The sequence below is a fragment of the Sinohyriopsis cumingii genome, chromosome 4 (genome assembly GCF_028554795.1).
Source record: "Sinohyriopsis cumingii isolate HCF-2022 chromosome 4, ASM2855479v2, whole genome shotgun sequence".
NCBI lineage: Eukaryota > Metazoa > Mollusca > Bivalvia > Unionida > Unionidae > Sinohyriopsis > Sinohyriopsis cumingii.
Window position 1 is genome coordinate 44,080,957 of NC_142964.1, and position 21,381 is coordinate 44,102,337.

Sequence of the window (21,381 nt, forward strand, 5' to 3'; positions counted from 1 at the left end):
ATTTACTTTTCCTAAACAGGGATTGACATCAGGCAAAGCGGATAAAAGATTTTCTTAGACCTACCTGACACAGACTTCAAAACCAAGAAGTTTCCTTGTTTTCATCAAAGGATTAACATATACTTCAAAACCAAGAAGTTCCCTTGATTTCATCAAAGGATATTAGACCTACCTGACACAGACTTCAAAACCAAGAAGTTCCCTTGTTTTCATTAAAGGATATTAGACCTACCTGACACAGACTTCAAAACCAAGAAGTTCCCTTGTTTTCATCAAAGGATTAACACAGGCTTCAAAACCAAGAAGTTCCCTTGATTTCATCAAAGGATTAACACAGACTTCAAAACCAAGAAGTTCCCTTGTTTTCATCAAAGGTTTAACACAGACTTCAAAACCAAGAAGTTCCCTTGATTTCATCAAAGGATATTAGACCTACTTGACACAGACTTCAAAACTCGGGAATTTCCCTTGTTTTCATCAAAGGATTAACACAGGCTTCAAAACCAAGAAGTTCCCTTGATTTCATCAAAGGATTAACACAGACTTCAAAACCAAGAAGTTCCCTTGTTTTCATCAAAGGTTTAACACAGACTTCAAAACCAAGAAGTTCCCTTGATTTCATCAAAGGATTAACACAGACTTCAAAACTAAGAAGTTCCCTTGATTTCATCAAAGGATATTAGACCTACCTCACACAGGCTTCAAAACCAAGGAGTTCCATTGATTTCATCAAAAGATTAACACAGACTTCAAAACCAAGAAGCTCCCTTGTTTTCATCAAAGGATTAACACAGACTTCAAAACCAAGAAGTTCCCTTGATTTCATCAAAGGATTAACACATTCTTCTACTTGATGAATCTGGAAAATTTCATACTTGAATTCTAATGAATAGACCATACCAGAGATTTTTTTAAATTATATAAACAAGATGAATATTATAGGCTTACCCACTGTTTAATGGCCATCTATGCAGGAACTCATATTGAATTGTTGGCCTCAAATTCAACTTATTGTGCAGAATCGGGGAGGGGGATAATTTTAATTATGTACAACTGTCCCACATTATAGCAGGCTTCTTTATAATGCCCAGTCTAGATATATCCCAGTAGTGCTATGGAACCAAAAACAAAATTATAAAAATTATAATTTAAAACAATTTCAAATAACTGTTTAAATCTATCATCTGAAACCTTTAGATCAAAAGTTGTTGTTGCTGTCATAGGTTTTTTCAGCACTAGATAGGCTATACATGGAGGCCTGTATTAATGGTTGAGGAAGAACCCAGGAAAACACTGGAAAGAACCACCAACCCCCCGAGAAGCTACCGGCAAGTTTTCTCACACATCCACATTGGCCGAGTCCGAGATTCAAACCCACCCAGACAGAGGTGAGATGGCAGTGATCCATGACAGAGAGCACTTTAGACCACTCGGCCAATGGGTGCCCCTTAGATCAAAAGTACTGTACCTACTTTGGGCATTACCAGAACATGTTTTTTACAATCAAAGTTTTACTCTAACTTAACACTGTTGTATTCAGGTAAGGTAAGATATTGTATTCCTAATTACAGGTCTGTAATAAGGCCAGAACTGTTGAATTTGCCTTTAGCACCAAAGCCACCCACCCCAGATCAGTGAGTTGATCTTGGTGAACAAAGCTAACTGATTATAGAGAAGACCAGCTTACTGTTGACAATTGTCTACTGATGGCTGAACAACAAGCAATCACAGAAAGGTTTAGCGGTATCATGTCGTTTTAACTTGCAGGCTCTTTCTATAATCTGTTGCAGTACAACCCAGAATAAATGTTCATTTACATAATGTAGCTACAATACAAATAAGGTTGAGAAAGGACTAATGTGGCTAGAAAGCCTGGGCATTGAGCCCTTGAAAATTATGCAGCTGAGAAATATCACAGACACTGCTTTAAAACCCCCCACAAACAAACAAAAAAAAAAAACAACAAAGGTCTGGTCTCAAAACAACCTAAAATCACAAAATACATCCAGTAGGAATAGCCCATTAGTGTGAGTAGTGTTCTGGACATCAATGGATTTTAAATGGATCACTGACATGTATACAAGTTAATCATTTTTTTCTTCTTTTATTCCATGTTCTGGAATAGTTCAAAGCATGCTGCACATAATGTGATGTCACTTAGTCACTAATCATCATCAGATGTAACTGACATTTTGAACTGAAAACAAGACATTTTATTGATAATAAAAGAGACGTGACATCACTCACTGCACTTGTTAAGATACCGGTAGATGTTCATTTATTTAACTGCAATATGAGTGTGGCAGTGGTAAATATGTGATTGTGATCTCGTAATAAAAACAGAATGAAGCTTTTAATGTCAGACTGCTTTGGCTTCAAGAGCAAGTGATTCAAACATTTGTAGTCACTTTAAGCTCGATGCAGATGTAGATAGAAATTATAACTGGCAAGTATACTTATTAAAATTATGTGTTTATACCATTGTGTTTAACGTTACTCACGATCTGATATGTATGACAGTATGGGTTGAAAAAAGCATTCTAAAGCCTGTAATATTTTTATTATTACAGAACATAATTAAATGTATAAATACTATGTAGTGAAAATACACAGGCTACATAAACTAAAAGTATTACCATAGATTTGACTGGAGTTTCTTTTACCCCCCCCCACCTAATCCCCAACACAATGACACTTGACATTTTGATAATTTTCACTATACCGCAGTTCAGTACATAATGTGGTCAGCAATTATAGACCCAAACTATCGTGTTATAATGTGGGAGAGTTGCAATACAACACCTGCCACTATTGTTTAACTTACTCCTGACACAATGCAGGGATAGTGCGAGGCAAAATGATGCCCTGTGCAAAACAGACATTAGACACCCGCCACCACCCAATCAGTAAAACACTTACTGATACAAAACCTCGATGTAAGTTATGACCAAGTAAAAAAAATGATCTGATGAAGCAAAAATTTTGTTTCTGTTTTATTTTAGCCCCCCTTGTCCGAGTTTTGCACTTTTGTTCTCCGATTTTTGATGCCCATCTAAAAACAGCTTCATGTGCAAGCATGCTGCTTGCATATAGCTTGTACTGTTCCAGTACCTTTGCTATGCCAGATCCACCTGTTATTGAAATTCTTAAAACACAAGCACCAAACCCAGTCTGACTTTCTGTCACAATAGTTCCTCCTCGTTATTTTCCTTGCCTTTACTAATGATGGGCATCAGGTTGGAAGAAGGGTATGTAATAAAGACAGGTTATGTAATAAAGACAGGTATTAATAACTAAATTTAGTTTTCTAACCCCTCCTCCCCAAAAAATGCATTTTGCATTTCAATATTGTCTAGCTGTCAGTAAGGAGGGTGTTTTTTTTTAAAGCTATGTCAAAAATTCCAACTCACACACATCAGAGTTTGGACTCCAGAGCCACATGAGTGTCCTATTCTTCCTTCTCTCTTTAATGACTGCTAAACAGAACCAATCTGCACAAATAAGTCAATCATGAGAGTTCATAGCTGAGACGGGATTTCCACCTGGTTTTAGAAGTAGTGAGGGAAGCTGTTTTTTTGCAAGAAAACCAGGCTCACATAACAAGAAAACAGAATCATAATTCTCACTGAAGCATCAACAACCCTCTTCAATTGATATAGTGTGAAGTTCACTTCTTCTCTACGATGATGCAACGGATACAAGAAAGATGACTTTAAGACTTTAAATGGTAGCCACACTCAAAGATTCCCATTTTTTCCCCAAGCCTCACTAAACATGAGAAGATCAATCATGGCACCAGGGACATACTCACCTGAGAGGTGAAGAATAATTATAAGTGGAAAGTAGCATAACTTGGGCATAAAAAGTGTAATCTATATTTTACATGCCACAATTACAGCATATATGAAGAAAGATATATTTATTTTTGCTACTAGCCTGGTTCTGTCTAAATTCTCGTCACAAAGGGTAAAATCATATGGATTAGAACTAGAATACAAACAAAAAATACACTGAAAAGTTACTTATATTCAGCACTTGATTTAACTAGTCTACACATGTAACTTTCATTGAATGAGCATGAACTGGAATTCTGCAATAAGTATGATCATGTGTTCTAAGTGCTTATTACATTACTCTCATATTCTTCTTTAAAAGTTTGTAAAGCAGTGCTGACTTGTCCATTTTTCTGATCTGACATAATTTGAAGTTTTGAAGGATCCTTTTGCTTTAACTCACACCATAAATAATTTCACTTATCATCTGGTGCCATATTGTTCAAAAGTACAGACCGGACCACTACCTAACATGCTTATCAATATAATGAATCAATGAGGCAAAGTTTATATGTGAAGAAATCAATGTTTTCTAGGAAATGAGTCATATATAGTTGCTATTAATAGCAAATAAGGAAAGTACTCTTACAATGTTTTTATGCAGGAGCCATCTTTTTATGAATATTCTCAAAGTTATATGAGTGGAATTAAAGAGATGTTAAGAAAAATGGCAAAAACAAACTTTCTATGGATTTTATTTTATGTACCAAAAGAAAGCGTAATCCATTTTACAAGCAAGCATAAAGCTGTTGTGTGGAGCATCAAATTCAATACAAAAGCAGTTATATGCATGAGCTTTAAGAAATGAATAAAGTAGTTATATTTAAATAATGCAGTTTCCTTCTTTATTGATCTGAATAAAAGGTTGCGTAGTCTTAAAGTTTGACTGTCACACGACTCTAAATAAATCCAAGTCAAATCAAACATTATGTTGTTTTAAGGTACACAGTGCTGGACCTGCTGGCTAAATCAAGAAATTTTACACTGGCTGAATGCAACATTTTTCCTGTATCTCAATCATATTTGACCCATGGCCAACTTCCTTTCCAATGTTTTTTAAATGCAAACATGGTGTTCATCAGACTTTGCATTTGATTTGGCTTATTCTTTGCTGGGGGTCCATCTTAATCATTTTTGGGTTTCTGCAACTTTTCAGATTTTCTGATGGATGAAAGTTACATACCATATTTGCCGGCCTATAAGTTGATGCAGAGTATAAGTCGAATCAGCAAATTGGTAAATTTTCTATCCTTCATCCTTAAATAAGTCAATGCTGAGTATAAGATGAGGCAAGATCAATCCCTGGATTGTGTTTTTCACTTAATTCCACACAACATCGTGAATTTTATCCTACATTTAACTCAGTAACCTTTCCAGTCATGATCATTAAATGTAACTAAAAGTACATAATTTATTTCACAAGAAGTATTTTAAATGTATTATGTATTTTTAGCTACATATAATGATGATGACCCAAAAATTTATTGAGTTACAGATAAGATAAAACTTGCGATGCTGGGTGGAATTAAATGATAACTTCCAGTTTCATAAATATTAGAAGTATCACTGTATGCAATTTCTGATTACCATCAATAGGGAAATTGCATCATTAATACTAAAATGCTTTATCGGGGGGGGGGAGGGGAGGGGGGGGGGAGAGAGAAACAGATAGAAGGATGCATATGTATTCCATCACATTTTTTTTTGCACCTTGTGATCAAAATCAAATATGGTCCAATATATGAGAGAGAGAGAGAGAGAGAGAGAGATAGTGTGCGTTTAGCTCCTTGTGGAATTTTTGTTCTTCTTTTTTTACTTATTGCCTCCATGTTGCTGAAGCTTTTGTCAAAAAGAGAAAATATTAATAAATGAATCACGAAAATATGTAACATACTCCTAGGGTTTAAATATTCACATTAATTATATCCATATAGTGTCCATTAGACTAAATCCCAAGAATGACCATTTTGCATGCTGTCTAATTTTCTTTGCAATTATAACGACCTCTCTCCATTTCTAACAATTAAGATTTAAAGTGCATATACTCTTCCTGTACTTAGGCAGCAACTGTTTTTGATCTTTGCTCATGTTCGATACACTATAAATTGTTGTTGGTTCTGTCAGCAAATTCAAAAATGTGATTGGCTAAGAAATTTACAATAGTGACCACCAGGCATTTCCTTTAACTATATGGTACGACATTCATAATACCCTAAGGTGGCCTCATTTCCCTATTAGTAGTCTTGCTAATCTGATCTGGTCTGCATAATCTTGACCTCAAACATGTGTTATCTTGGAATGACTTAATACAGCCATAGCATATTTAATTTGCATGTAAATACCACTACAAAGCCATGTAATTCTTTTAATAATGAAGTGGAAACAAAAATTAGAAGGAATTGCTTAACTAGTGGTATTAATTGATAATGGAATATGGTACTGCACTTGTACACAAGTAAAATCAGTCATCAGGTAAGTGAACAATACAGATTTACAATCGTGAAGACATCTCTCTGCCCATCTCTCTCTCTCTCTCTCTCTCTCTCTCTCTTTACATGGGGCATACAGATTATTTGATCATTAGGTGCAAGAAGAAAATTGTGATGGAATATGTTTTTGTCATGGTAGTTCATCTTCTAACTTGTAAATTCTAACCCACATATATGTAATTAAATTTAAACAACATACATTACTGGTGCATGCTGGTTTAGCGCAATTACATTTGATCTATATTAATTTTTAATACTGACAATCATGTAATCGTTTAAAATACTACTCACTGTGGGAATCGTAAATTTGTTCATACACGATCTCTTCCCCAAAATGAAATATTTTTTGCACATTATATTTCATACTCTTGGAGAATTATTTTCCATACGAAAAATATGATACAGCATTTTGGATGACATAATCCATATATATCGATTTGCAGTATAAGACGAAGCCAAAAGTTTCTGGCAAAAAAGTATCGTCTTATATGCCGGCAAATACTGTAAGCTCTTGACTTGTATTATCATCTGTTATGTTCAATGGAGCAGAACGTGTTGCAGGTCAGTATATGTTTTAGTGTTGTAGTTAGTGGACAATTCAATGTTATGGTATAGCACCAGTCATGCAATATGCATGAACACGTTTCTTTTATCCAGCCTTACATCAGACATCTTATGTCTCGTTGAATGAAGCTTCAAGCTGACGACTTAAAAATTGTCTCTTTCCAAGTAATAAGCTACAGCCCTTTGAACAATATTAGACTTAGGTTTTGGGACTTTAATACTAAGGTGGAAGGGTATTAAAATTTACAGGTAAAATAGCACTGGCTCACATACTTTTCAATATACGTTGTTCCATTCTGTCATGTACAAAAGCAGAAGTGTTACTAGGCTTCAGGTAACATTGCTTGTATGTAATTTTGTACATTTGTTCATAGTTTACACTTTGTGTAAGAAACAATTCTGAGACTGCTGTGGAATACTTTCAATTTTCATGTTTTGGAAAAAGGAGAGGACCAATGGACTTTTTTATTCTCTTGGGTTAGACTGTGAAAACTTCTGGTCCAAGACCTTGATCCACTGCTATTTTCAGGACTTGGAGAAGTCTCGACTTTACATTAAAGACCAGAGATGCAGAATGTCACAGGGCACGAATGATGCAGCTGGCAACCTTGCTTGAGAACTCTGCTTATGGGCAGATCAGCTGAGATGAGTCAAATGTAAATCCGAGGATTGGTATGAAGCAGAACACCTGTGTTGTAAAAGCAGTTTCTTCCACCGAGGTACCACCCTGGTTTGGTTGATCAAAAGTTTCAGGAGGTCCCTGAACCAAGACCTTTTAGGTGACAGAGATGCAGTCAGGTTAATCTGAAATGTAGAAGTCCTGATCTTGTGAAGTATCCATTGAATCAAGGGTGTCAATGTGTAAGTGAACTGAAGACATCCACTGCCCAAGCTCGTAGATCTGGAAGTGGGACAGCATAAAATGCATGCAGATTGCCAAGTTTCACTGCAAACAAGTCCAATTAAGTTTCTGCGAATGAATGAACTGAAAATGTATTTAATGTATATGTTGGGACACAATAGATTATTTTTGAAAGTATTTTTTTTGTGCAGTATATGTTTTGGGACACTGTTTTTTCAAGTTGTAAGTTGTGGGATACCTTTAAAATCATTTGAAAATTACGTGTTGGAAAATGCACTCCAACTGAAATTTTATTTTAAAAATATAAAACTGGAGATAAAACTCTTCAATCCTCTGCAGCATATCATCAACACAACCCTTCTCCTGCACACGTACGATCCATTCTTTTGGTACGTGAATATATTTTTTTAGCTTTCTCATACCGTGAAAAATTGTTAGAGGCAACACATCACCTGAAGCAGAAACTGCAAGGACTAAAATCAGATTTTTCAAATCTACACCAGTCGTGCTAATTATCAAACTACTGACCCCCATCAGTCCATCCAGGAATGGGATCATAGTACACTAGAATTCCATCCATGTTAATGAGCGTATTGTCAGCAAAATCATCTGCTTCTCTTCTGACCTTTACGATTTCATCAAATGATCCAATTTCTCCAAATCTTCTGGGTGATGCTGGGTCATCAAGGTCCGTGCACAAAGTACTATATTGTCACTTAAAAAAAATGTCCACTGTTTAAATTTATTTTCAAAATTCTCATGAATACCAGTGAAAAGGAACCAAAGTCAGCATCCATATCTCAGCCATCTTTCAATATTCCAAAAAAAAAAATTAAAAAAAAAATCGGAACACTTAAAAGAATCCAAAGTTGACTTCCGAGGTCGGCTTAATTAACTGGCATCAAAATATTGAAAGTCAGCTTCTTAGGTCAGTTTGCTTTGTAATAAAAATAACCTTTTTCTTTGATGTCATGTTGGTAAGTTCAAAGAATGAGTTTACTGCTCACTGCCACTTGTGTTTATTCACCACCCAAACTTCTATGTATTTGACATCTGTAGTTATAATTAACACAAACGGGCATTGATGTTTGCATGTAAACAGTATACACATAAATAACTAGATTCAATGATACTCTTGTAACCCCTGCTAGTGAAAAGAATGTCACTTGTGTTACGTGTTTAGGCTCTTCCAACCAGTAACAAGAAAAGAGAGAAGACAACAAGCTTTGTAAAATTATCAAATAATTTATTTCCCTAAAAAAACTAGGTAAAAATGAGAAAAAGAATCTACGGTTCTATGAATAAACTCACTGCTTGAACTTACTGGTAGGATATCAAATACAAAGGTTAATTTAGTACAAAGCAAGCTGATCCCGGAAGAAAAGACCTTGGAATCCTTTTAGCATGTAGATGTTAGAAAAAACTATACGTATGCATACAAAGTCAGCCAACATAGGGAAGCCAACTTTGATTTCTTTCTACTGGTTTTCACTGGGATTTTGAAAATAAATAGAAACAATGGAACACTTTCAAAGCATAACTTCCCACACATTTACACAAAAAGTGATTCCTCACAGTCATTGTTATCGCATACATAGCATATATAAAGGGGAATAAAATTAAAACAAATAATCCACATTATAGATCTCCGCTATTATGGAGAAGTTTGCAGTGTGATACTCAAGGAGTAAAGAGGCCTTGCCTCGTGCATGGAAAGAAAATGCGTTGCCTAAAGCTTCACCTAAGACGCCCACAGGTCAACCAAAAAAGCATGCTAGAGAGGAGTGTGATGTGAAAGAAAATGAATCAGCTGCAAAAAAGCATTAAAATTGGAGACCCGTCAAGAGAGATATGATGCCTACGAAAATGATGATGTCAGATGAGGGCATTACAAGAGGAAGTTGTAAATTACTCAAAATTGCACGGAATTCAAGTAACAGCAAGACATTTCAAAATCCCCAAATCAATCATTGCAAATTGGTCAAAAATGGATTTTTCTCAGCAGCTGAATGGTGACATTTAGCAAGGAGTGGGAGACCAGTATCATATAGCAACGAGTTAGATGGAAAAATTGCAAAGTGGGTTCTTGTCCAGCACAATCTGCAGATCCCCATTAATCTAGACACCATACGCACTTATACCAAGGAATTGGCGTCAAGTGAACATCCAGAAATTGAGTTTCAAGCCAGTAGGAATTGGACAATAGTTTTTATTTAAAGCGACACAACCTCGTGCTTCGTTCACAGACAATGTTGGCCCAGCATCTCCCAGAAGATTTGGAGTAGAAAATAAAATTATTCCACAAATTCATAAAGGCAAGAAGACAATATGATAATTAACATCAATGAAACTCCTATGTACTTTGATCTCATTCCCAGACGAATTGTCTTAAAGAAAGGTGTTAACTCTTTACCTTTGGCAAGTACTTGCTGCCCTGCCTACTAAGCCTGATAAGCAGTCTGCCTTCTAGTAGCTGTTTGTAGGCTGAACCCCAGAGCATCATAATGGCTGCCTGAGTGAGAGCTTCTTGAGCTAGTGCACATGCTGTCTACATTTTCTATATCAATCTTGTCCCATGCAAACCACGTAATTTAATGAAAAATAAAATTTTAAACACTTGTTTTGTGCCACTCATCTCCACCAACAAGTACATATAATCCACAGGAATAATAATAATAATAATAATGACCTTATTTAAAGAGGGTAACACAATTAGCTAAAAACTAATCTACCTTGAGGCCCTCAAATGTTTATATTCACATATTCATATTAAAAAATATACCTCAAGATATCTGTTTGTATTTATAATGTATATTAGCTACTTTTCTCAACACTGTTTTTCACAACAATGTGTCCACTATTTTACTGCAGATTTGGTAATTTCCTGTGATACTGCCTGAAGCAGTCTCTGTCTACACACAATTTAACTTTGCATATTTCACATCCAACAAAGACTTAATGTCTGCTGCCATTCTGCAAACAAAGTTTCCATTTACCCCCCTTGTCAAATTTGACTGGCCAGTGGCAGTTACCTTCACTTTCTATAGTTGATAGTGCTGACAGTTTCCTTGATCCCCTGCAACCTGCAATAAGCTGCTGTCCAAGATTTTTTCGAAAGTCAAGATGACACCGTTTTTTGGTCCTTCCTTTCCGGGTGATAATTAGATGGTTTGGGGATTCTTTCATGGTCAGGAAGGCATTACAAAGGGGATTCTTTCATGATCAGGAAGGCATTACAAAGGGGATTCTTTCATGGTCAGGAAGGCATTACAAAGGGGATTCTTTCATGGTCAGGAAGGCATTACAAAGGGGATTCTTTCATGATCAGGAAGGCATTACAAAGGGGATTCTTTCATGGTCAGGAAGGCATTACAAAGGGGATTCTTTCATGGTCAGGAAGGCATTACAAAGGGGATTCTTTCATGATCAGGAAGGCATTACAAATGGGATTCTTTCATGGTCAGGAAGGCATTACAAAGGGGATTCTTTCATGGTCAGGAAGGCATTACAAAGGGGATTCTTTCATGATCAGGAAGGCATTACAAAGGGGATTCTTTTATGGTCAGGAAGGCATTACAAAGGGCTATATCAAATAAAAACCAGAACAGATACTTCCACCATTTCTTTGCTTTTTGCATGTACCATATTGATCTGGTCAGCCAAGTCAACGCCCATTTTCTTCCTGGAGTACAATGTCACCACACCAGGTTCATTTATCTGCTGGCTAACACCATGTCTCTGCCATTACTGAACTACAGTTTCTTCTCCAAAGCTGATGTTGTTATAAAGAAAATGGACAAATTTTCTATCTTTCCATGCAGTTATTGTCAGTGTTCCCTTCTGCATTGTTCTGAACTGGCCTCTAGAAAGGTTTCTGGGATTTTTTATGGCTTCAGAAATATCTCTTCTATTTGCACGTATGGTTCCACAGCAGTATATTTTGTCAGTTTTCAAAGATTCGAATAGGGCTGGACTTGAAAAATAATTATCCATTTAAACATGGTGGTTCTTGCCAACAAGTATTCTTGTCAAGTCTTTTACAACTCGGGGATCCTAGGCCATGTTCAGTACCTCGACCTTCTTCACGTCCACAGTATATCTGAAATTCATGAACATAGCCATTTGCTAGATAGGCCCTCTCCCATATTTTTATACCAAATTTGGTAGGCTTTGCTGGCAAGTACTGTCTAAAAGATAATCTGCCTTTAAACGCTATCATACTCTCATCAACAGCTTGATCCTTGGGTGGGTTATAATTTTCAAGACACCTTGCAAGGGAAGTGTTTAGAACTGGTCTAATATGACACAACTTGTCATGCCCAGGTTGTCTCCGTGGAAGGTTGTTAGTCACATCGTTAACATGAAAATCTTCTGACAGCTTTTTTCGAATCGTTCTCTTGTCATTACATCTGGAATACCCGGTACTCCATAAAGTTACCTGTGTTCCAAGCGATCTTGTATTCGGGAATTTGCATTATACTAAATACGACATGTATTCCAAGAAATGCCTTCATTTCTGCTACAAAAGTAGATGACCACTTGGGATCAGGCTTCTCTTCAATTTGTTTTCCAGCATATCTGTTTGTTTCATCTACCAATAACTGGAATATTTCTTCCGGAAAAAAATATAAAATGAAATCTGTCTTCCTTGCATTTTCTTCTAAAATAAATGCTGGCCCTGAAACTGCTGTAAAGTCATCCACGTTTACCGGTCTCACATGTTCTGACCAGATTTGATAGTCGCATGTTTCATCCTTGGATTCAGATAAATCTGAAATGTCAGGTGTCGAAACAGAACTTATAGTAAAGTCCAATCCTTCATCTTGAATCTGATTAAAATCAATATCATTTGCAATGTCATCACTTTCAAATCCTTCAAAACTTGCTCAGAATTGTTGTCGGAATAAATGGATGTCGCTATTCTGTTTTACTGTCATAATTGACCTTGTTTTCAATAGAATTTCCTGCTTATATGCTGTAAAACTACTTATAGAATATATTCATCATTTTATGTAGACTATTTTCATTGGCTAATATTTTAAAAAAGAATGGATGTTTGTAATTTCATCCAATACAAAGCTTTAATATAAAACATGTATATGCGTATCTGGGGTTTCCCAACCCTTGGCTGGAAACACATGTATGAGCCAGCCGGGACAGAGAGAGTATTATAAGCAGCTTGTATATGCATCTCTGGGGTTACAAGGTTATTTTTATGGTGGCATATATGCGTCAGCAGAAGGTAAAGAGTTAAAAGTGTAAGAATTCGCACAACTGGTGCCGATATAAAGCATCTAACTGGAATACTTGCAATTTCCACAGCAGGAGATGTGTTGCCGCCAATGATAATTTTTCATGGTGCAAGGAAGCTAAAAGATATCCAGGCACCAAAAGGATGGATCGAACATGTGCAGGAGAAGTGTTAGGTTGGTGAGGGAGTAATGCTGCAGTGGATTAAAGAGATTTATCTCAAGTATACAGGAAAGGAACGATCTCTGTTAGTGATGAATTCATTCTGGGTGCATATTACAGATGCTGTAAAACAGGCTTTGAGAAGGGGTAACAGGGTGCCTGCAGTTATTTCGGGTGGATGCACCTCCAAGCTACAACCATTATATGTCGGTGCAAATAAACCAGTTAAGCCCAACATGAGGAAAAGCTGCACAAATTTTATTTGTAAAACAGCAGAGGGCCTTTCCAAGGAAAATGACAACACATCTTGTATTAAGAGTGCAGATAAACAAACAGTTGTGGACTGGATTGGGAAAGCAGTCGAATCGCTTCGGGACAAGCCAGATCTGATCTGAAAATCAGTTAAAGTTTGTGGTATTAACAATAACTTGAATGGATGTGAGAACAATAACATCAGAGCTCGTGAATTTCATGGCAGCAACAGTGTAGAGGATGAAAAAAGATGGATTTGAGCCGGAGAAGATTGAGTGGGCAATTAAGAATGAAGGATTTAAATTAAATATATTAGTGGCATTCAAGTTTGTTCAGCAGTACATATGTCAGACATCACTGCTATGTAAATAAAAGATGTTCGGTTTTGGAATTAGTACGTTTGTTTATCAATCACTCTGTACCATCACTATCTATCTACTGGTATCTCTTTGTCTCTCTCTCTGTGAATATATTTTTACATTATTACAGCGTATTGTTTCTACTGTGCTCATCCGTAGTTATTTTGCCAAAATAAGTTGTATAATAAGCACGTATGGCAAATAAACCTTGGCATTTAATATAAAAAAACTTGACTGAAGCATAAATTAGAACTGAAAAAGTTGAACTTGTTCTCATATACACAAATGATGCATTCTTTTACATGAGATCTTGTTCTTAGCAAGTTTGCATCTAGGAAGAGAAGTGTAAACAAACAACACTCAAATCATTTTCTTTTTTAAAGTTTTCTTTAATAAAATTTATATTTGAGTATTTTCTGAGATGTAATTTTCAAATGATTTAAAAGGTGTCCCAGAGCATACAGTGCACAAAAATTACGTTTAAAATTTATGTTGTCCCAACATATAAGATAAATATGGGTAATTCCCAAGTGATATTTCCCAAGTGATATTTCCCAAGTTTTCTACCAGTGCACATTGCCCGATAAACCCTTGGCTTGTAAAGGCAGCACTCACTTTGTTTTCCAGCTAACAATCCTTTCTATTCAGCGAACAATACATGTTCCATGCAAAGTAGAGTTCAACCTCTTCCTGTCAAGGTTTAACCATAATCCACTAAGTTGTAAAGGCAACAACCTTTTTGTTTTCTGATGTGTCAACCCTTTGGTTGAGCTACAAATTTGAAACTTGCCATGCATTATATGGTTCCCACACTTTTTACAGATAAATTTCCAGGTCATTTCCAGGAAGAAAACTAATTTTTTTAAAGATAGACCTGAGACCCCTGTATCAAGTAACTCTAAATTATTAAGTATCATGATTTATGCAGTATCTGAAAATTTCTACCCTATGTGAGCAACGGATGGCGAGATATTTAGTTTAAATGTACATGTCATGAATATTCTCCATAAGCCAAGTATAACTTCAGCAGTTTCCGTCATCTCAGACAGTGTGACGTCACAAGAGGAACCCAGCATTGCTAAGAACCACTGTTTTATCATCATCAAGCGTGAAACGTCTCTGGATTGTATTCCAACGTCGTATATAACTCTGTATGGGAAAGAGGTGCATCATTGGTGGATGTAGCAATACAACAAAAGATGGTGTTTTATTGCACTTGTTTCCCTTGGACATTAAATATAAAGGACTTTGGTCCTGGTTTGTGCGACTAACAACAGCAGACTGTAGAGAGCCTTCAAAACATGCAACAATCTATAGTGAGCTATTTCAACCCAAAACTTTTGGGCCCAGTCAGAGTTTGATGGCCATGTTCAGAGTAAAGAAAGCTACTCTTCTCCCTGATGCAGTACCATCCATTATGCCACGAGCAAAGCGTGCTCACAGCCCTGATGTGGATGAAAGCCACCCACCCACCACAAGCAATAGTTCAGACCAGACATCTAAGTGCCCAAGATCGGCATGCAAGAAGAGGGAGAGAACGGGTAATATAGTATTTCTAACATTTGCAAATTGTCTTCTTTTTATTTCACTGCTTTATGAATGATTCTTTTTCATATGAGTTTATATGTGCACGTGTGAGAGAAAGAATCGGCTGTCACACATTAATATGGTCAGGTTTCATTGGTGTAATATTGAGTTGGAAAATATTTTACATAAATATATGTAATAAAGTTTCTTCATGTAAAGCTTCACAAGACCATTTCATTAGTACAATGCATGGCAGTATAAACATCAGCTAAATTTATCTTTCAGACATTACAGGATGTTATGGCTACATGTACACATAGCTGCCAACCTTCCAGGCTCACAATTAGAGAAAATAGGGATAAAATGTCTTGAATTGGGACATGAATTAGTGAAAAATACCATGACAATTACTCCATCCACTCAGACCGTCAATACTACACTACATCAAGTTCACAATATAAAACTAAAACACTACATATATACACAAATATTTATTTATCAAGACATGATACTGTGGCAGACTTGAACTTCTCAACTGCTTGATAGTAAATTTGTTTTCTAAACAGTTCAGACTTCTTGCCTGCTGGTTGATCTTGGTGATTAAAATTGCTAACAAACTTTCTGCAGCTAAGGAGGCCCTAAAGTCTGTCTTATTTTTCCTCACTAGAGAAAATACTCTTTCGCTGTCACTGTTGCTGTGAGGAGCTGCAGCACTTTTGGTTCTTCCAAAGGAAAATTTGCAAGCGATTTTCGAGTCCGGGAACATTTGTCAGAACAAATGTTTAGCATGGTCTCCAGCTGATAAAGGTAGATTGTGTTCAACAAGAAAACTCACAAATAATGCTTCAGCATTGGTAGCCTGCAGGTCTTCCACTGATGGCTTAAAATATTCCAGAGCTGAAATCTGAGAATTCTTAATTTTCCCAACTTCTACGTGTTTTTTGCAACCGACGTGCTTCCTCACATCGGCTCTGCAATGGCACACCGAGTGCAAAAAGCATGATGAATATCAATGTTTAATGGCAGAATGCACGGCCAATTTTTTATATATTCCAAATTAAACTTCACTTTTTGAGTAATACATTTCCTTGGTGGTGAAGACATTTTCAAGATCTTACATGCGATGCTGAACAGTTAACTCAAATCAGTGGGTGACGCATGCGTGGAGCAAAATTCCACTGTACTAATCGACTGTAGATCTACTAATATCGCGACCAGCAGTACCGGACTGTTTCGGCAACTGCGAATATCACGACTAACGCTTAACGGGAAATCGGTTATTTTATTAAAGATTTAAAATAAATGAGGATCGGAGAATTCACGAATTTTTGGCTTGTGGCGTGAATCGCTGAAAAAGTCGTGAAATTCACACCAAATTCGTCAGGGTTGGCAGCTATGTGTACAAGTTCAGTTTACAATGTAGCAGAAGATGAGGCAGAAAGTTGAACGTTTTTTTCTGACCCAGATATGGTAGGTTTCACTAAGCAAGACTGTAAGCACTGCAGAGCATTCAACAGTCAGGATTAAATAGATGTTTGTTAAAATAATTTGGTATTAAATTTTTGAACAATAAATAATATTGAATTTGATTAATACAAATATATGACCAAATTGTCACATACTTCAGTAATGTGTGCTTTTCTATTAAATCAGTATCCCACCCCTGTTATTTGGTACCTTTTTTTTCTACAATGATCTTAAAGCTGACAATCTGTCATGTGAATATTATGTTATTACGGTATTCTCTCCTTAAATACAGTTTTGGGTAAAATGTTGTAAATATATAGAAATATAAAACTTGAAAATATAGTAACTTATTTTGCATTATAAACCCAGTGTCACAGTCTAGCAGTGGTGGAAAGGAGGTTGGGTGGGTGTGCAGGATATCTGCTGGGTTTAAATTAGGTTGTAGTCATCCATGGCAGTTGCTATACTTGATTCTTTTAAAAATTTACCAGAAGTACGATGCCTGTGACTCAAATGTTAACCAGACCAAAGAGAAAATCTGCTAGGACCCAGTACAGTGGACCAAGGAAAGTTGACAAAGGTAATGGAGATGACTGGTCCCAGCAAAGCTGAATCAAACCTTTAGTTGTATGAAAGCCTTACTTTATAGCAACGAGTTGTCACTTCAAGCTCATTGCTCACCGTAATCCAACTTAATGGGTATTCTTTTATAGCTAATTAATTTCCACACATATGCATAACAATTTTATTACTCAATACCAACAGTGTAATATATATATACACACACACAATTCTAGTATAAGTAAATATTTTTATATTTTTCTCAGGTTTACAGGTCCTGTTTAAGCCCAGAGTAAGGAGCTGTGGTACCCAAACTGATAACTGATAACCCTAATAGCACAGATAAATCACGGCACACCAGTTACTGTGGATGACTTGAATACTTCTTCAACGTCCGAGTCCAGTGAAACAGCAGTCAACCTCAGCAATTCAATGGACTTTACCTATGCTGCTACCAGTTCTAGAAATTCATCTTGGCAGAGCAGCTTTAATGAGGATCAGGGGCAAGTACAATGATGTTTAGGTAATACAGTCAGGGGCAAGTACAATGATGCCTATGTAATACAGTCAGGGGCAAGTACATTGATGCCTATGTAATACAGTCACCAAGTACAATGATGCCTATGTAATACAGTCACCAAGTACAATGATGCCTATGTAACACAGCCACCAACCCACCTTCAGTATTGGCTATATCTAGCTATATTATAAAAGTGACCTCTATATTGAGGTTCATTTATATGAAATGTGTCAAGATCAGTCTTGAATAATTTCATTTTACAACAAATGTGGTTTTCTTCTAGAAGGGACTGTTAGACAAAGAGTTTTGTTAAAAATGCTTTGAAGTAACGATACTAATTAATGAATGAAACATTCCAAAAAACAGTATCTTCTAGTGTGAAACATTTTCCTTTTCTTTTAAACCTAACACATCCCAAGTAAGTAAATATCATACTTTATGGTGATGACATCTGTAGTTACAATCAGCTCAAAGATGCAGTTTCTAGTTATTTTTTGCTGGTTTTATCAATTTCAAAATCCTAGAGAGAAAAGGACGCATAGTTCAGCATTTACGTCACACGACTAATTATGAATTGTTAGTATTTATTTAATTTTATTTTCATATTTCCGTTCTGTACATGAAGTCTGTATCATACAATATTTATTTTTCTTACAGACAAATGTCAACTCATCAAGAAAAGAAGTTCTTAGTAGCAGAGAGTGCTCTCCTAAGCCTTCAGTGTTAACTGTGGAAATGAAGCTCAAGGAAATATTAACCACAGAATGGAAGGTTTTATTAATATTGTCCAGAAGTGACTTTTGTAATCACAAGAGATCCTGGAATAGCCAGCCCTTTGTTGAATCCATTCCAGCTGGAAACCTACAGCTTTCAGCTGCTATTTTGTTTGCTGGAGCCATTTCCTCACAAGCCATGAGGATTTCTGAATGCCTGAAAATGGCCCATACCAACACTTTCTATATGCACCATAGGTACTACCTCCAGCCAACAATTACACATTTTTGAAAGCGAAATCAAGAAAGCTACTTTGAGGAAGTGAGTTGTGGTGGTGGTAGTATTGTTGTAGCTGGAGATGGTTGTGCTGACTCACCTGGTCATACTGCCAAGTTTGGGATTTATTCTACTGTGGATGCAAATACTGGAAAAGTAGTCAGTATGGAAATTGTGCAGGTAATCAGCAATACCAATATATTATCATATATGGAGTCTATTTCAACAAGGTAGAAGGTGAATGTTATAATAAAGTAGCCATGCAAGAGTGTAATTGTTCAGTCTTCAAAAGAACTTATTGTTCCTAAACATGTTTTATTTTGGAAGCTGTGGTCGAGTGTCGGACTTGTAATGCCATGGTTGCAGGTTCATTACCAAACAGTGTCAACTGCCTCAGTGTGTCAGTGGTGAAGATAATTACCCCTAGTTTCCAAAAGTTTTACAGTGGCTTTTAAATTAACAAAAAGAATGTCAGGTTTTACTTACAGAGCAATTATGTCCACATCAGTTATCATATGGAGTTAGAGGGCCTTAAGCGCACAAGTCATGTTACAGGAGAACTCAATTCACATCGAGTCCATCATTACAGATAGGCACACAGAAGTCACAAAGTGGGTGAAGGAGAATTTATCAGACTGCACCCACTACTATGAAATTTGACCGAAAGATAAGATCCGAACAACCTCGAGTCCACAGTAAATATCGTTAATGTACAATGTGATGCGTTTTAATTTTGGCGGCAAAAACAAATACTGATTTTGGTAAATATGGTGCTGATTGCTGGTTACATTGTTGCGCAGTGCAATGTTAACTCCTGAAACATGCTTATGGTTAACTACAGACTCAAGGTTGTTGGGATCTTACCTTTCAGTCAATGGTGAAATCCAAGACTATCTGAATGCAAAACAGCACTTCTAGATGGCATTTGTCCAAACCTCCAACTCGACAAACAATTATTGCATTTTCTCCATTACGTCACAAACTGAACGAAGTGTGTCAAGCTATTTTGAAAACTGAACTATTCTTGATTACGACTGGCTCGAGTTGGAAATTAGCAGATGCAATTAAAATAAACTAGCAGCGCTGGAACTACTGAGGGGTGCGGACTGGTGTCTTCCCTTGTGCTATATTGTTATAGGTTAGAACCATCATCCCTTGATTCAAGGACGGATACTCCAAATTTTCTTTGTAATGAACCCGTGTGTACAGGGGGAATCAAGGTGTGACTTTTAATAGTTACCGAGTTAGTAACAAAAACTCCTGTCAAAAATAACAGTCGAAATAGGATTTTGCAATCTTGCTTTCTTTCTTCAATCGTAAAAAAAATGCAAGGGAAAAAAGTTGAATTCGAGCCCTGAAGATCTGTACTGGGTAGACAGCTCTAAAGAAATTTAAAACAAACTTTAGCCTTATGTGTTTCGAGTGTTCCATCTTGGAGACATATTATAAATTAATTTCTTCAACTCGCATAATTAGACGAGTTTTTCTGTTTTGTGGAAGATCAAGATTATGTACATACTTGTATTTAACTCCGTACATTTATTTATTTTTAATACAAGTTGCCCGTGAGCTCTCCAATTTAAAGGCTCTACTTACAACGAAATACTTTACCTCGGGTAATGTCTTGTAATATGCCAAAAATCCTTGTTCCTGGGTATTATCTGCAAATAGATTACAATAATTACTAGTTCTGAATGGAGCTGTTTAGTTGTCATGAAGAAAAGACACATTTTTTAAAAATATACTTTACCTAACTGAAGCTCTTGTTTAGGTTGCACGACAGCCATTTCTACACATGCTAGATCGCGGGAAAATTTGTAGACTTTAATATGCAAATCAAATAAGAAAATGATATTGAAAAAAAATAGTTTGCAAACCAGTCTGTCATTGTGTACGGTGTCGACTCAGAATATGTTCTATTTTTCCAATATCCCAGTATGTTACTAATTTATCCAGTCTAGAGAATTATAGGACGTAAGCGTGGCTCTTAGTATCGCGGACAGAATTTATGACATTCGTGTTTAAAACTAATCACTTGATTTGATAAAGAATACGAAAAACAATATGTATCCTCCCACATCCTTCATTGCTGAACTTAATTTTCTGATCTTTTACAAGCTCAACGCTGCAGTTCAGTACATTGATTATAAACGGTACACATAGTGGCTGTTAACTTGCATGATTTTCACCATTCATGCCCCAACAGACAATTTCCAGTAAGGTTATCAGTCACACTTACCTGTATGGTGGTCAAACATAAAACGTATGTTTTATAAGACTAAGGGGAAAAAAGTCAGCATACAAATTACAGACTAATTTGAAGTCTGATGACTGCACTTTTTCTTGGCGTAATTTAAAAAAAAAAAAAATTGCTTTATATGCTTCTCTTTATCATCATCCCTTGCTGGGATGTAAATAAGGTAAGACGCGCTTTCCTAATTGAGGCAGGAGCAGCAGAGGTTCAATGGTTAGCTTGCCGGACTTGCGATTGAAAGAGTGAGGTTTAAAATCCTACCATCGCATCTGCCAGACCAGAGGCGTAGCT

General features: G+C 36.4%; 1 protein-coding gene across 1 annotated transcript in view; it reads right to left on the bottom strand.

The window, feature by feature from the left end:
- LOC149801065 (DNA mismatch repair protein Msh2-like) overlaps window positions 1–20,646 on the bottom strand; it is a 148,851-nt gene extending 128,205 nt beyond the window's left edge. Inside the window, exons 1-2 of the mRNA XM_089955099.1 lie at window positions 20,587–20,646; window positions 20,448–20,497 (exon numbers count right to left, since the gene is read on the bottom strand). Coding sequence (XP_089811225.1) covers window positions 20,448–20,497; window positions 20,587–20,623 — 87 coding nt within the window. The 5' untranslated portion in view covers window positions 20,624–20,646. The remainder of the gene's footprint in view (window positions 1–20,447; window positions 20,498–20,586) is intronic.
- Window positions 20,647–21,381: the final 735 nt, after the last annotated feature.